Below are 13,933 nucleotides of genomic sequence, written 5' to 3'. Positions count from 1 at the left end.
TTTTATTAAGGATATAGATCTGAGACCATTAATGGAAACCTTAATGGTTTTGTCTTTAGAACCTAGAGACATAACCATTAAGGTTTTAATGGTCAAGAATTTCTACTTTTGGAAAAAAAAGGAAGCAGTAATAAATGTTACAAGAAGAGATGAAGTAGGTTGACAAAAAAAACAAAAAGGGAAATATACAGTAATAAATGTAACAGAAAGTGGGTTGACAAAGAAAAAAAGGAAATGGTGATCTTACCTTTTTGGAAGATCAGCAAGAGAGAAGAAGCTGCCTCTTTCCTAAATGACCTCCTTTTTTTTTCTCCCCCCCTTTTGGGTCCACCAGCCTCTTTATATAGGCAGATTTTCCAATTATTTAGCATAAAGTGCTTATTAATTAGTGTTAAACTCCATTAGTTAGTTTAGTGTATTTCAAATATTAATTGATTGCTTATGGGCTTTGGATTTGGATTTGGGCCTTTGGATCCTTATAATTTCTTAAGCCATTTAATAAGATATTATGTTCATTCATCTTTGTTATTTTCATCACATAAACATTTAGTATATAGATTTTATTCCGTTTTTAATTACTTAACCGAGAATTTACAACTAAAAATTAATTACTATTTTATAACTTGATTATTTCATATTTTTGCTATAACTCTATTAATACAATTAAACATTATTTCATTCATATTTAATCAAAGAAATAACATTCCTTTAATTAATAATGAAAATCCTAATTAATCGGTTTAATCTTTATAACATGAACATTTAACCGATTATAGGGATTATATACATAATTTCAGTTTCCTTTTGCAAAAATATTAATTTATTAAGTAACTATCCACAATAAAAAATATTCACAAAATAAATTGGCTTAAACTGGTGAAATCAGAAAAAACATGATAATTTATCCCGGACAAAATGGGTATCTACATCATGGATTAACTTAAATAATTTTGTCAAATCAAAATCATGTGGAAAGGTGTTTCAACAGTATTGAGAGAGCGTGCTGAGTACTCGGTTTGGTACTCAGTGGTAGAGAAAATCTAAGTGCTGGGTTGTAGCGCTTAGTGGAGTTGAGTAGACGAATAGAGGACGGTACTCTTGCATATTCAACTACCTTGTAAACGGTTTGTGCTCTACCTTTAAAGAGCTCAGTATTGGATTTAAAAAGCCTGGAGGGATTCTAGGGACTAGACGTAGGCGGAGAGGCCGAACCAGGATAAGTCGTGCTGAGTAATTTCTAACTCTCCTTCAATATATATCTGTATGTGTTGCTTGCTATATTTACTCAGTATATAAATTGCTTAATGTGACACTGAGTAAATCAGAGTGCTGAGTTGGAAGCTGACTACAAGAGCGTCATTTTCCAACTCACAAGTAAAACAGTTCTAGTTAGTATCTGGCTAAAGCTGTCTTACGCCTCACTCGGCCACGCTGACCAAAACTAAGTTGCGAAACTCAAAGAATTAAATTAAGTTAGCGCAATTAAAGCAAAAAAGTTACATTAGTTTTTAACCTCCCCCCCCCCCCCCCCCCCATTTGGAACTAATCACAAGGGACCAACATACATAACATCCTTTCAAGAAGGCGGTGTACTGGGATGCAGGGGAGGTGGGAACCTGCCAATTTTTCTTGGATTCTTTTTTGAAAAGAAAAGAAAAATTACCACAAACTTTGGATTCCATTTGTCATCTCAAAATGACGCTTATTCCGCCGATTTTTCTTCGCTTCTGGGATTTGGGGTTTAGGTTTTGAATTATTGTTGCAATCTTGTTGTAAATTTTGATAATGTTATGATTTTAATATTGTTATTATTGCAATCTTGTTGTAAATTTTGATAATGTTATGATTTTAATGTTAGAATTATTGTTGCACCCTTGTTGTTATGCCTTGTTTGTTATATACCACTTCGCATATTTCGCAATATGCGAAGTATGCGAAGATAATACTGTTTAAAAACACGTCTTTTACTTTGCATATTGCGAAATCTGCGAAAATGAAAGTTATTCTGCGAATTAGTATTGTCTTCGCATGCTTCGCATATTGCGAAATATGCGAATTAAAATCATGTTCTGAACCAAATATTATCTTCGCATACTTCACATATTGCGAAATATGCGAAGTCAGACGGAAGGGAGAAAAAAGAAAGACTAAATTTTTTTTAAGTGTTATATATATTAAGGATATTTTGGGAAAGTCACAAAAAAATAGTCTAGATAGATAATGAGTTGCGTAAATAGGCTAAATATATAAATGGATCTCCCAATTCACCCAATTTTGTAATTTTTCCTATTTTTATTCTAATAAAAAATCATTGAGAAAATATTTATGATTTATATAAAATTTTATTTATTTATGGATTTAGTCACCTAACATCAATTTATATAGGAATAAGATGAAAACCATACTTGTAAAGTCACACAATCGACAGTAATTTTATTCTTAACAAATAATATAATTTAATTTTTAATATTGGCATTTAAAAGTAAATTTATCTTTAGTACTGACAAGTTAATTCAATTTGATAAATAATTGATTCAATTTGATAAATAATTAATCAAACTGCATTCACAATCATAAATCTTGGCATCTACATTTTATATGTACATTATTTTATTACTCATTAGTAACAAAAAAAAAAAATATAAATGAACATGAAAAAAATTAAAAAATTATTCTATATTTTATATAAATTGAATAAAAAATTCAAATATTTTATCGAATTTAATAATATTAATTTCTAATTTCTAATTTTTAGGAAATATCAATTTAACATCCACGTACAAAATAACACCAATATAGATTTAACGTTTAGACATCACTAACGGAACGTGACACGCTATTTGTATTAGTCCATTAAGTTTTGATTTCTCTCTCCACGTATAATTGATAGAACTTAAAAAAAAGTAATATAAATGACGTATCACATTCCGTTATTCATATCTAAATTAATAGACTTGTTTAATCATTAAATCTATATTAAGTAAAACCTAAATTGGTACTTAAAAAAAACCATAAACAGTACGTTATCCCATGATAATATTATTTTAGAACACTTGTGCGGAATAGGAAATAATATTCGGGGTAAAATTGCAATATTTCGTGGTAAAAATTAAGCAGCTTATTCATTTATTTAAATGATAGTAGTATATTCCTAGGAGAACACGAAGTGGAAAAAGATGAGGTGGCGGGCTGTGTATGGATGTAAACCAAACACAATCTAATTTAATAAAGTAAAAAGTCTTCTCTCTCTCTCTCGCTCTCTCTCTCTCTCTGTAATTCTATTCCAACTTCTTTAACAACTTCCCTCTCTTCCCGCCCCCTCGCCCTTCTCCTCTCTCTCTCTCTTCCTCTTCTATTCCTTACCTTTTCAATTCCATCTTCACTCTTTCTCCTTTCCATATTTCCTACTCTTTCTTCCCCTTAATTTGCTGATCAGCTTCATCATCTTTTTCTTCATTGCCGGCTCATCGATTTCTTCGCTCGTAAGTGCAACTGTTTCTGATCATTCATTCTCCTTTTTGTCTTTATGTTGATTACGATATCGATTGTTTATTGCATTGTCGTTACTTCTTTCTTTTTTTCTTTTCTAATTTCAGTTTTCGACTTCATTCATCTATATCAATTTCACAATTTCTGCCACGCTAATTTTAAATTATCTGTAAATTCTTCTTTTATTTAGATTCATCATATGTAGTATATGTATTAATCATGATTGTATTAATGACACTTTTATCACCTGTTGAATGATTCAGTCGAAGCTTATTCAGACTAATAGTAAAATTTGGCCATTCTACATATGTGGCACTGGCAGATATGAGCTTTTTTTATTGGCAGCCACTATGTAGAGAATTTATCATTTTTCCATGTTCTCGATTGTTTTATTCCTGAAAAATTAGGTAAAGTTCGCGAGTGCTGTTTCTCCGACTGGTTGTACACATGTCATCCATTTTCACACATTTTCTGTACTGGTTTTTGGTGGGTTTGGTGAATTTGTAGTCTGCATTTTGTACAGATTGTGTTCTTATTATTATTTATCCGTGTGAGATTGCAGCATGGCCACAAAGGGGAAATCTGGAGACAATAGATCTAGGAGTTCAGTTTCGATTTTGATTGTGGTAGGTTTATGCTGTTTCTTCTACGTATTGGGTGCATGGCAGCGAAGTGGCTTCGGAAAGGGGGATAAAATAGCTCTTGAGATCAGCAAACAGACACACTGTAGCATTCTCAACAATTTGAATTATCAGACAAGTGGTGATGCTGGAATTATTGAACCTTCTGGAGCAGAAGTAAAGCATATTCAGCCATGTGAAGCCAAGTATGTTGACTACACACCATGCCATGATCAAATGAGGGCTATGACATTTCCCCGAGATAATATGAACTATAGAGAACGGCATTGCCCTCCTGAAGAAGAGAAGCTGCATTGCCTTATTCCGGCACCTAATGGATACGCAAACCCATTTCCATGGCCTAAGAGTCGCGATTTTGTTCCCTTTGTAAATGCTCCTTACAAGAGCTTGACTGTTGAGAAAGCTGTTCAGAATTGGATTCAATACGAGGGTAATGTGTTTAGGTTCCCCGGCGGAGGAACACAGTTTCCTCAAGGAGCAGATGCATATATAAATCAACTTGCATCTGTCATCCCTATAGATAATGGGTTGGTCAGGACAGCATTAGATACTGGATGTGGTGTAAGTAATCGTCTTTACAGATCATTGTTGTTTCACCTTTTTTTTGTTCAGTTGCACCAAAACAATCAAACATGTAACGGTGAATCTCTAGGTTTTAACCTTTGCTTAATAGTCTTCCTAGAATTAGTATTTGTTTTTCACATTTTCCTTTTTCACATTTTCCTTTTATATTTGATTTGACTAATAGCCTTGAATGGTACTTAGGTTGCCAGTTTGGGTGCATACCTCTTCAAAAAGAATGTTATAACCATGTCATTTGCTCCTAGAGACTCTCATGAATCTCAAGTTCAGTTTGCCTTGGAAAGAGGTGTTCCAGCCGTTATTGGTGTTCTTGGAACTATTAAGATGCCATTTCCTTCTAGATCCTTCGACATGGCTCATTGTTCTCGTTGCCTTATTCAATGGGGTTCTAATGGTGAGTACAGTTATTTCACTTTTGATTAAACTCAATACATCAACATAGTGTTAGATTAGTAAAAAATCTTGATGGGTTGGTCATGCAGTTATATGTACCCTTCTTAATCTTTTGGTTGAGTACCATATCGAAGTTTTGTATGTTGGTTCTGTTAATTATGCCTGAGAATTTTGAAATTCTTGCAATGAAGTTCATTTTGGAGAATCAAAAGATATTATATAGGCAATTTTGATATATATGATCTGTGGCAAGCAATTTGGCACTGGTAGGCATTCAACTTTATTCAATAAAATTAAAATCCAATGCTCTTCAAGATTAATTTGGTTTGTTTGCTTTCCTTTGAATGTTGTATTTTCTGACATTGATTGCATCGTGGTTGGTATTTTTCTTCAGATGGAATGTATATGATGGAAGTCGATCGTGTTCTTAGACCTGGTGGTTATTGGGTGCTTGCTGGTCCTCCCATTAATTGGAAGAATAATTACCAGGCATGGCAGCGTCCTAAAAATGAACTGGAGGAGGAACAGAAAAAGATTGAAGAATTTGCCAAACTTCTTTGTTGGGAAAAGAAACATGAGATAGCTGAAATAGCCATCTGGCAGAAGAGAATAAATAATGATAATTGTTATCAGCAAGATCCAAAACCTACGATGTGCCAATCAAACCCAGATGATATGTGGTATGACATGTGCCCAACTTTTCATGCTTTTAACTTGTACTTGAAACAACACTTTTTTTTTTTCGTTTGCCCATTTTTTATATTCTTTACTTTTAGTTAGAGTGGCTTGTCATCATACAAATGAGAACTGAGTTAACTTACAGTTTTGGTTTTTGGGGCTCTATAAATTTAGCTGTCAAGCAAGCGGGGAGATATTGGAACATTATTATGTGTGGTTAATAAAAGGCTTCGAAAATTTTCATGCTGTTATAGTAAGATAAACCTGGATACTATGTTTTTCAGCATCTTTTGATCATGTGCAGGTACAAGAAAATGGAGGCATGTGTGACTCCTTATCTTGAGACCCGAGGGCTGGATCAGGTAGCCGGTACACCATGGCGGCCATTTCAGGAAAGACTTAATGCTGTTCCTTTTAGAATATCTAGTGGCTCAATAATTGGAGTGAGTGCTGAAACATACCATGTTGACAATCGTCTATGGAAAAAGCATGTCAATGCCTACAGGAGGATAAACAAAATCCTTGACTCAGGGAGGTATCGCAATATCATGGATATGAATGCTGGTATGGGAGGTTTTGCTGCTGCCCTTGAATCTCCAAAATTGTGGGTTATGAATGTTATGCCTACAATAGCCGAAAGGGATACTTTGGGTGTAATATACGAGCGTGGATTGATCGGAATATATCACGATTGGTACGTAACTTCTTAAAAACTTTTCTCTGCTCTTTGATTTTTCAAATTGGCGTGGAATTATTCATTGATGGTGAATGGATATGGGATATTACTATTTGAAATATAGCTAATGTTGATATGCACAATGCCAATAATCATAGAGCCCTTTTTTGTTATTCTTGTTCTTAGACCACAAAAATACCAAGGATAAAAGAGAAGGGAAGAATAGGAATATTATCATTAGTATGAGGGAAAAAGAATTATATAAATGTTTACATTAAGCGTTTTGAAAATAGATAACTTTACAACGTTGCTATTTCAGATGAGCTAGAAATAAAATTCGAAAAATGAGGTAGCTCAATGTAGACAATTTGAGGCTTTAAGAGCATTGCTTGCCAACTTTGTCATTCATATTCAAAGTATATGCTGCATTAAATTTGTCTAGTTTTGATCAAGCTGGCTTGAATAAGGGATAATTCCTGTTGGTATCTTTGGATTTTGTTGCGATTTAATTTGCATTCATGATTAACTCAAACTAATGGAAATTTTTTAACAGCTTCATGATTCGAAGTAGGTAGTTTAAATTGAATTGAGGTGATTTTGATAGATCTTTTCTTTTATTTTCTAATACTATTATTTGTTTTGCGATCTTCTAAATGTTATCCAGGTGCGAAGCCTTTTCAACATACCCAAGGACGTATGACCTTATTCATGCAAATCGTCTATTCAGCTTGTATAAAGATGTGTAAGTCTTCATAAATGCCATGCCAGTTTGTATGCTAATCCAGTAGAATAGAGCTTCATGGAAAAGAAAGAAAGAAAACGTTTAATGGTTACAAAAAACTTGATATTCCATTTGAGATTGAGGTTTCAGCACTGAACCTGTAGCTACAAATTTGGATTTATTGTGTTTATATCTTCCAAAATCAGGTGCAATTTGGAAGACATTCTTCTGGAGATGGATCGTATATTAAGACCCGAAGGAGCAGTCATAATACGTGATGAAGTGGATGTGCTGATCAAGGTGAAGAGGATTGTTGCAGGGATGAGATGGACAACGAAAGTGGTGGATCACGAAGATGGTCCTCTTGTCACAGAAAAGGTGTTATTCGCTGTCAAACAATATTGGGTTGTCCCAGAACAAAATAGCACTTCTTCACGGTGAACAGCAAAGACACGCCGCTGAATCTAAATATATTGACTCATGACGTTGCAGATCAACAGCTCAATTTAACTTGATTAGCAACAAAAAAGGAATGTTGCTGCTTCAGTATTCATTATGATTAGCTTGAGTTATATAGGATGCAGATATATAGGTGAGTTTTACTTGGAGTTACAGTCCTTTCTTTTACTCACATAGCTGTTTATGGTTAATTTAGTCTCAGACCTAGGTGAAGTTTGCTCCTTCTAATGGAAGTTTGTAAAATTTTTTGAAGTTTTTCTGTTATTCGTATCGGTTCAATCATCCGAACGCATCGCTTCAATGACAAAGGATAAAGACCTCTCCTCTGCTGATGCTTGAAACACAAATGTTAAAATCTGATTTGGCAGATGATAACGATAGAGTTAATATCCAAATCTTCTGGCCTAACCAAGGATTGAGTAGCAGTACCAAAAACTCACCTACTGAGGGATTATTAATCAACCCCAAAATGAACTAGGACCACTTTAATTAATTATAAGACAGTGTTGTTCTATTGGTCTGGTCCATGAATGGCGGGTGAACCGAGCCTATTTTAAAAGTTTGTGCTCGGCTACAGATGATAGTGGCGAACCGGATGTATTATAAAATTGCTTCTCTCATACATAAATTCAAAACCCTTTCTCCCTTCTTTTTTTAAGCTTTTCATCTAGCTTCTGCTTTCTCTACAAGCTCTAAATGCTCCTTAGCTTGTTGTAAGATTCCACTTTGCTTTTTGATCTTCTTCCACTACTGTTTCTGGAACCATGGATGGCGAAAGCAAGACTACTGAGATTCGTGACGCTTCTTTTGCTTATCTTACTGCAGCACAGCAGAACTACGTGTTTAAGCTGACAGAATCCGTTCAGGTTTCTCATCCTGGAGGAACGTCAAGCCTTGTTCCAACCAACTTAAACTTGCAAATGGAGAGACCTGTGAAGGCTGAGGAGGGCGAAATCAGTGTCTTCGGTGCTGAACAATACTTCAACATGAAACTGGAAGATGCAAATGGAGAAATCGTGGATGCTAATGCAGGAAATTCCTTGCATCCTTCTGATCAAAAGAGGGCTGATCTTCGTAGGATGGGATCAAAAGGAAGGTTTGGAACTCCAAGTGTGAGTTCTGAATCAAGTTGGAATAGCCAAACTGCTTTGTTACCAAGTATCAGGAGAAACTTATCTCATACAACTCAGACAAAAAAAGCAAACAAAAGATGGTTCTTTCCTGGTTTTGCCTGCAATGGATCTTGTTCTGATGATCAATCGATTAATGTTGATGAAAATGTTGCTCGTAGAGAGCCTCAAGTTAGCCGGAGACCTCCCAAGTTAGAAGGAAAAGAACTTGTTCAATCAAGATTGCAAGCAAAAGATGAGTTTGGAAAGATGAGCATAGGTACAAAAAGAGAGGAATACCTTGTAATACCTACTGTGAATTCTGGAGTGCAGAGTTTAGCAATTAAAAGGGAGAAAAAGAAGAGCCTGGATGTTGAAGATCCGAGGAAATCACTCGAGGTTTTCGGTACTCATGTGATAAAGAAGGAAGACATAGCATCAAATTTAGAGAGGAAACTTTCAGTGCTAAGTTGGGATGCAATTCCATTTTCAAAGGCACAAAGTATACCAACAACAACTTATGAAGAAGATCCAGAAATAGAAAGCGATGCGAGTTCAGATCTTTTCGAGATAGAGAACATATCCTGCAGCACACAAGCAATCAAAATTTGTGATGAAATGTCTGGCTGTATGACTCCTACAAGCGAGGCGAGTGTGGAATGGAGCGTTGCAACGGCTAGTGCTGCTGATTTTTCTTTTGTTTCAAACAGTGAGGAGAAGAACATTCCTGATAAAGATTTAGCTGCTTCAACAACACCTCGAATCCGGCGGCCTAATGGCCTATTGGGATGCAGCAATGAAAAATCAGTGAAAGTTGCTGAAAGTGTTGCATATAAGAGAAATGAGAAGCCTAAGCCTACATTCCAACAACATCCCGTTAGAAAATTATCAGCAGATCATTGTTTGGTTAAAGATTTCCATTTCTCTTGATTATTGTTATTATTATTATTTAAGAAATTGATTTTCATCTGAATTTTACAGCTCATGGTGTTACATGAAATAAAGTATTTGTTAGTTGTTCTTTTTATATTTAATACAAATTCTACTTTTGGAAATATGAAGAAGATATTAATTGTCTAGCAAAGGCACAACAACTAAGAAATTGATTTTAGAAAAAAGTGATTGGACACAAGTAAACCACATATATGTGACCAACCATGTCACTCTTTTCAGTTGATTCTTGCTCTCTTTATTAAAAAGTAGAGGTTCTTCATGTTTTTTCTTTTTTCAAATGGATTCTTTTACAGTTAAAATTTATGAACTTGAACTCCAGAACTAGTTCAAGCTTCTTAAAAGACTCTTAACTAGGGGTGTTAACTAATGCATGAACATAGCTTGCAAAGGCTCGGTTAAAGCTCAGTTTGAATAGACTCGACTCAAGTTCGGGATCGGCTCTAAACAAAACGGATCCTGACCTTCTTTAAGCTCAAAGTGAACAAGCTCTGTTATTTTTCAATTACGATATATATTTCATTAATTTTACGAGGGCTTGTTTTTCTTTCACTTCTTTATTATCCTTTTTGATCTTATACTTTGTATTACTTAAATGGATAAGTAATGAATGTTACTTTTTTAATGATTGTTTTTGACATATTTTGTAGATATTTTCCTCTTTAATTTTATAACTTCATTTAAATTTATTGTAAACTATATCATTAAAGTTGTTTTTTTTTTTAAGTTTAAAGTTGGTGTTTCCTTCTTTAAAAAACTGAAATTAAATAACAAAATATTAAATACATGTGAGTATAAATTTAACCTCAAGATCATTCTCGAATTGTTCTCGATTCTCACGAGTTTGAGCCAAGTTCAAGTTTTCAAACTCAAGCTAAGCTTGACCTCACCCATTTTCGAGCAAAGTCGAGTCTACCCAAATTTAATCTCGATTAGGCTCGTTAAAACCCTTATTCTTGACCACTTAAACCAATTTTAAACGAGTGGATTTAAATAGTGTATTGTTTTTTCAGTAGCGAGTAATTATTTGAACCGTGATACACACAACAGTTTCTAAGTTTAGTTAAAGATGCATAAAGTGTGGTCGCTACCACATAACAGCCCAATTGGATTTAGACATATTTGATTGATTGAAATTTGCAATTGAGATGATGGGACTGTTAAGGAATGTTCAGTCATATTAATTAATTGATAGATAGAATGTAACTATTGTATAATAATGAATATTTATCTTATCCATATTTTCCAATCAAGTGGATCCCAATAGAGGTATTGACCTGCATTTGAGCAACTCTATCTAACAGTAAAAAGTAGTCATAATACCAAAATATCTCTTCACAATACAACAGTAATAGCAACAGATTTTTACCATAAACAAGTACATGAGACCCAAGGAGGAAGCTTTCAACCACTTCAAAAATGGCATTAATGGAAAGAAGTTGGGCATCGCAGTCTGGGTGTGATCTTTGGTTGATGTAGATTATTCACAGCCACAATGTCCAACAATTGGAATGTCTTAAAAATGGACCATTTTAGAGTTGGATCCATAACATATACTATTATATTCATTAATTCAACCTAACTAACTTTTTCATCATCCTTATCAACCTCATCTAATCTTCACTTTTCTTTTTTTAATATAATTGGATCTCATGATTTTGAAAATCATGACAATTTATATATTTAAATGAGATTTTTTGAAAATCTCATTCAATTATTGTAATGGAAAAATCGAACTGTTATCTCGTATTACTTGATGTAGGCATCTCCTCAACTAGTGTTAGTCATGGCTGAAGAAGGAACTCACATAGCGTGTAACATAAGTCACACGTGGTGTGAGTATGGTGCTGAAAGGAGGAAAGGAGGAAGTTTGGGTCACACGGTGTGTCAGTGGCTCGCTGAATCATGGAACTTTTTGGCCAATTTATACGACGTGTGGTTTCACTAACACATCGTGTGACTATTGTGGGAGATCATGAAGAAGTCATCCTCCAAGAGTACGGAACAGTCTGAATCTAAAAGCCACACGACATGTCACAAAGACCACACGCCATGCGGGATCACTTCCTCACCAAGGAGACAAACCTGCCATAATCCTACTTCATTCTATTTACTGTTTTGTCACTCTGTAATTACTATTTTGTCATTAAAGCTTATTTTACTGCTTTGCAATTTATCCTTTCTATCCCACTTTACCCCTATTTAGCTAGTTGTGGGATGTAACCCTAGTGAGGGCTTTATTGTCCTCCATCTTTGTTTTAAGGAAGGTATTTAAACCCCAAGCTTGTAAGGATGATCATTTTTTCATCAATCAAATACAAATTCTCTTTAAGGGCAAGGTTTTATACCTTTATTTGGGATTAACTTCTTCTAGTTTAGCTAGTAAAGAAACTCTTTCATTGATTTAAGATCAAAATCAACACTATCATCATTTAGCTGTATCAATTAGTGTCAAAGCCAATCATTTTCCTAACCCAATACTTCTTTTGGCAATGGTTCAACTGAGGCTTACAAAAGAATCAATGGAGGTTGCAGACAAGAAGTTTGAAGACTTCGCCGAGATTAGAGAGATGATAATGGAGCAAAACTGGTATCATATAGAAAGGCAAAGATGTTTCGAAGAACAAATACGAGCCTCCATAGAAAATCTCAAGCTAGAGATGCGGGCTACAAACCAACAACCTGTCGGAGGTCCTAATCAAAGGAATGAGGAGATTCCAATACCCCCAACCCCAAAGGCAACCCATACCACCACGTTCACTGTTGAGCGATTTCCGCAAGTGCACGGTATACGCTTGTAGTAATAAAAGATATCGAACCCATAGGGAACACTTTTTAACGAAAACTTATTTTAATTCAGTTTGATTTACTTTCAAGGTTTATAATATGGAAAATCGTTTAATTGGATTTGGTTTTGAAATTGATAGAATAAGAATTAGACTAGAGTATGAAGAATGTTAGAAATCACTTCTGATTTAAGGATGAATTTACAAGACAGAAATGTTTAGTGCTTTAGAAAAGTGAATAAATGTATTCGTTTGCATTAAGCAAAGAAAACAACTTTAAACTTTGTATACAAATTATATAAATGTAATAACGTGAACTCATTCAATTAAAAGGCTTTGAACGCAACAATCCCCTAACTGGTTATATTGCTTCCTTAACCGAATTGATACTTTTATCCAAGATACCAATTTGTCTAAGTGTTCAACAAAGTTTCCTTGTAAAGATTTTGAATTCAACTACGTATTAATGAAAACACCAGAACTCACTTCGGATCATTTACCATAAGTGATACATAAAAATCTATCGAATAGAATAAACTTTATTAGATGAAGTATGAATTTGATACAAGTTTACAGAGAACAAGAAGCATGGAAGCTTTCGACGACTTTCAAGCGAACGGGTTGTCAATCCTTTCCTTGAACCTCGTTTAGAGTTTGTCAGGCTCCTGGGGCGAATCCTCTACTAAATCTTCTCACTGAATCTTCGGAATAGAGATTGGTCTATCTACTACCAAAATGTAAACTAATATGAACAAATCTAAATGCTACTGTGTTTGTAATTATTTGATAAACAATGTGTGTACATCATATTGCTTTTTACAAAATCGAACTTCTAACTCTGAATCGCTTGACTCAGAATTTCTGCATTAATTCTGTACTAATCTTCTCTTCAATAATATTTTCAACTCTGAAATCAACTCTTTATTTATAGATGTTGAAGAGTCGGGTTTAAAGGACGTGTCTGCTGCGAAGAGGCGTTCTTATCCAATCGAACAGACGCGTTTCTTTGAAAACAAACGTGTACGGATAGCCCTTCCAGAAATTCTGAACTTACTGAGAATAATTAATTCTCGGCCGAGAATGGGGGAGCAGGTTTTGGCTTTTGAAAAGAAAGGAGAAGTTGCTGGTCGAAGCGTGTCGCGACCGAGAATGGAGGATTCTCGATCGCGACATGGAGGTTTTTACTCCGTTTCTGACTTCGTCCTCATCCTCGTTTCGGTGCATTTGATTTTCGTCGTCTTTGACTCCTTTTGTAGGGTTTTTCTTCTGTTTTTATCCTCTTTTCGTTCCTATTTGGATTTAACCAAATATTTAGGTACCTTGCATGAAAGAAACATATTCAGAATTAAAAGTACGCTTAAACAGATATAAATAGTACGAATTTGTAGCAAAACTGATGTAAATACTGATGATATTTTAGGTATATTTTGGGCTTAACAAATCTCCAC

The 13,933-nt window shown here is 34.6% G+C and overlaps 2 protein-coding genes across 2 annotated transcripts; both read left to right on the top strand.

Annotated features, from left to right (window-relative positions):
- Positions 1 to 3,277: 3,277 nt before the first annotated feature.
- On the top strand, positions 3,278 to 8,104 carry LOC136232161 (probable methyltransferase PMT2). Its single transcript, XM_066021201.1, has 7 exons — positions 3,278 to 3,482; positions 4,052 to 4,691; positions 4,896 to 5,106; positions 5,500 to 5,785; positions 6,088 to 6,477; positions 7,124 to 7,201; positions 7,387 to 8,104. Exons 2-7 carry the CDS (start codon positions 4,053 to 4,055, stop codon positions 7,619 to 7,621), a joined length of 1,839 nt encoding a protein of 612 aa, XP_065877273.1. The 5' UTR covers positions 3,278 to 3,482; position 4,052; the 3' UTR covers positions 7,622 to 8,104.
- On the top strand, positions 7,652 to 9,770 carry LOC136232168 (protein PHYTOCHROME KINASE SUBSTRATE 3-like). The gene is made up of 2 exons (XM_066021209.1): positions 7,652 to 7,772; positions 8,465 to 9,770. Exons 1-2 carry the CDS (start codon positions 7,736 to 7,738, stop codon positions 9,676 to 9,678), a joined length of 1,251 nt encoding a protein of 416 aa, XP_065877281.1. The 5' UTR covers positions 7,652 to 7,735; the 3' UTR covers positions 9,679 to 9,770.
- Positions 9,771 to 13,933: the final 4,163 nt, after the last annotated feature.

The sequence above is a fragment of the Euphorbia lathyris genome, chromosome 1 (assembly GCF_963576675.1).
Source record: "Euphorbia lathyris chromosome 1, ddEupLath1.1, whole genome shotgun sequence".
NCBI classification, from domain to species: Eukaryota; Viridiplantae; Streptophyta; class Magnoliopsida; order Malpighiales; family Euphorbiaceae; genus Euphorbia; species Euphorbia lathyris.
This window is presented reverse-complemented; position numbering and strand designations above follow the sequence as displayed.

Coding starts and splice junctions, on each gene's coding strand:
- LOC136232161 (XM_066021201.1), top strand. CDS start 4,053: ATGGCCACAAAGGGGAAATCTGGAGACAATAGATCTAGGAGTTCAGTT. Junction 5,107..5,499: donor TATTCAATGGGGTTCTAATG/GTGAGTACAGTT, acceptor ATTTTTCTTCAG/ATGGAATGTATATGATGGAA. Junction 7,202..7,386: donor TTCAGCTTGTATAAAGATGT/GTAAGTCTTCAT, acceptor TTCCAAAATCAG/GTGCAATTTGGAAGACATTC.
- LOC136232168 (XM_066021209.1), top strand. CDS start 7,736: ATGATTAGCTTGAGTTATATAGGATGCAGATATATAG. Junction 7,773..8,464: donor TATAGGATGCAGATATATAG/GTGAGTTTTACT, acceptor ATCTTACTGCAG/CACAGCAGAACTACGTGTTT.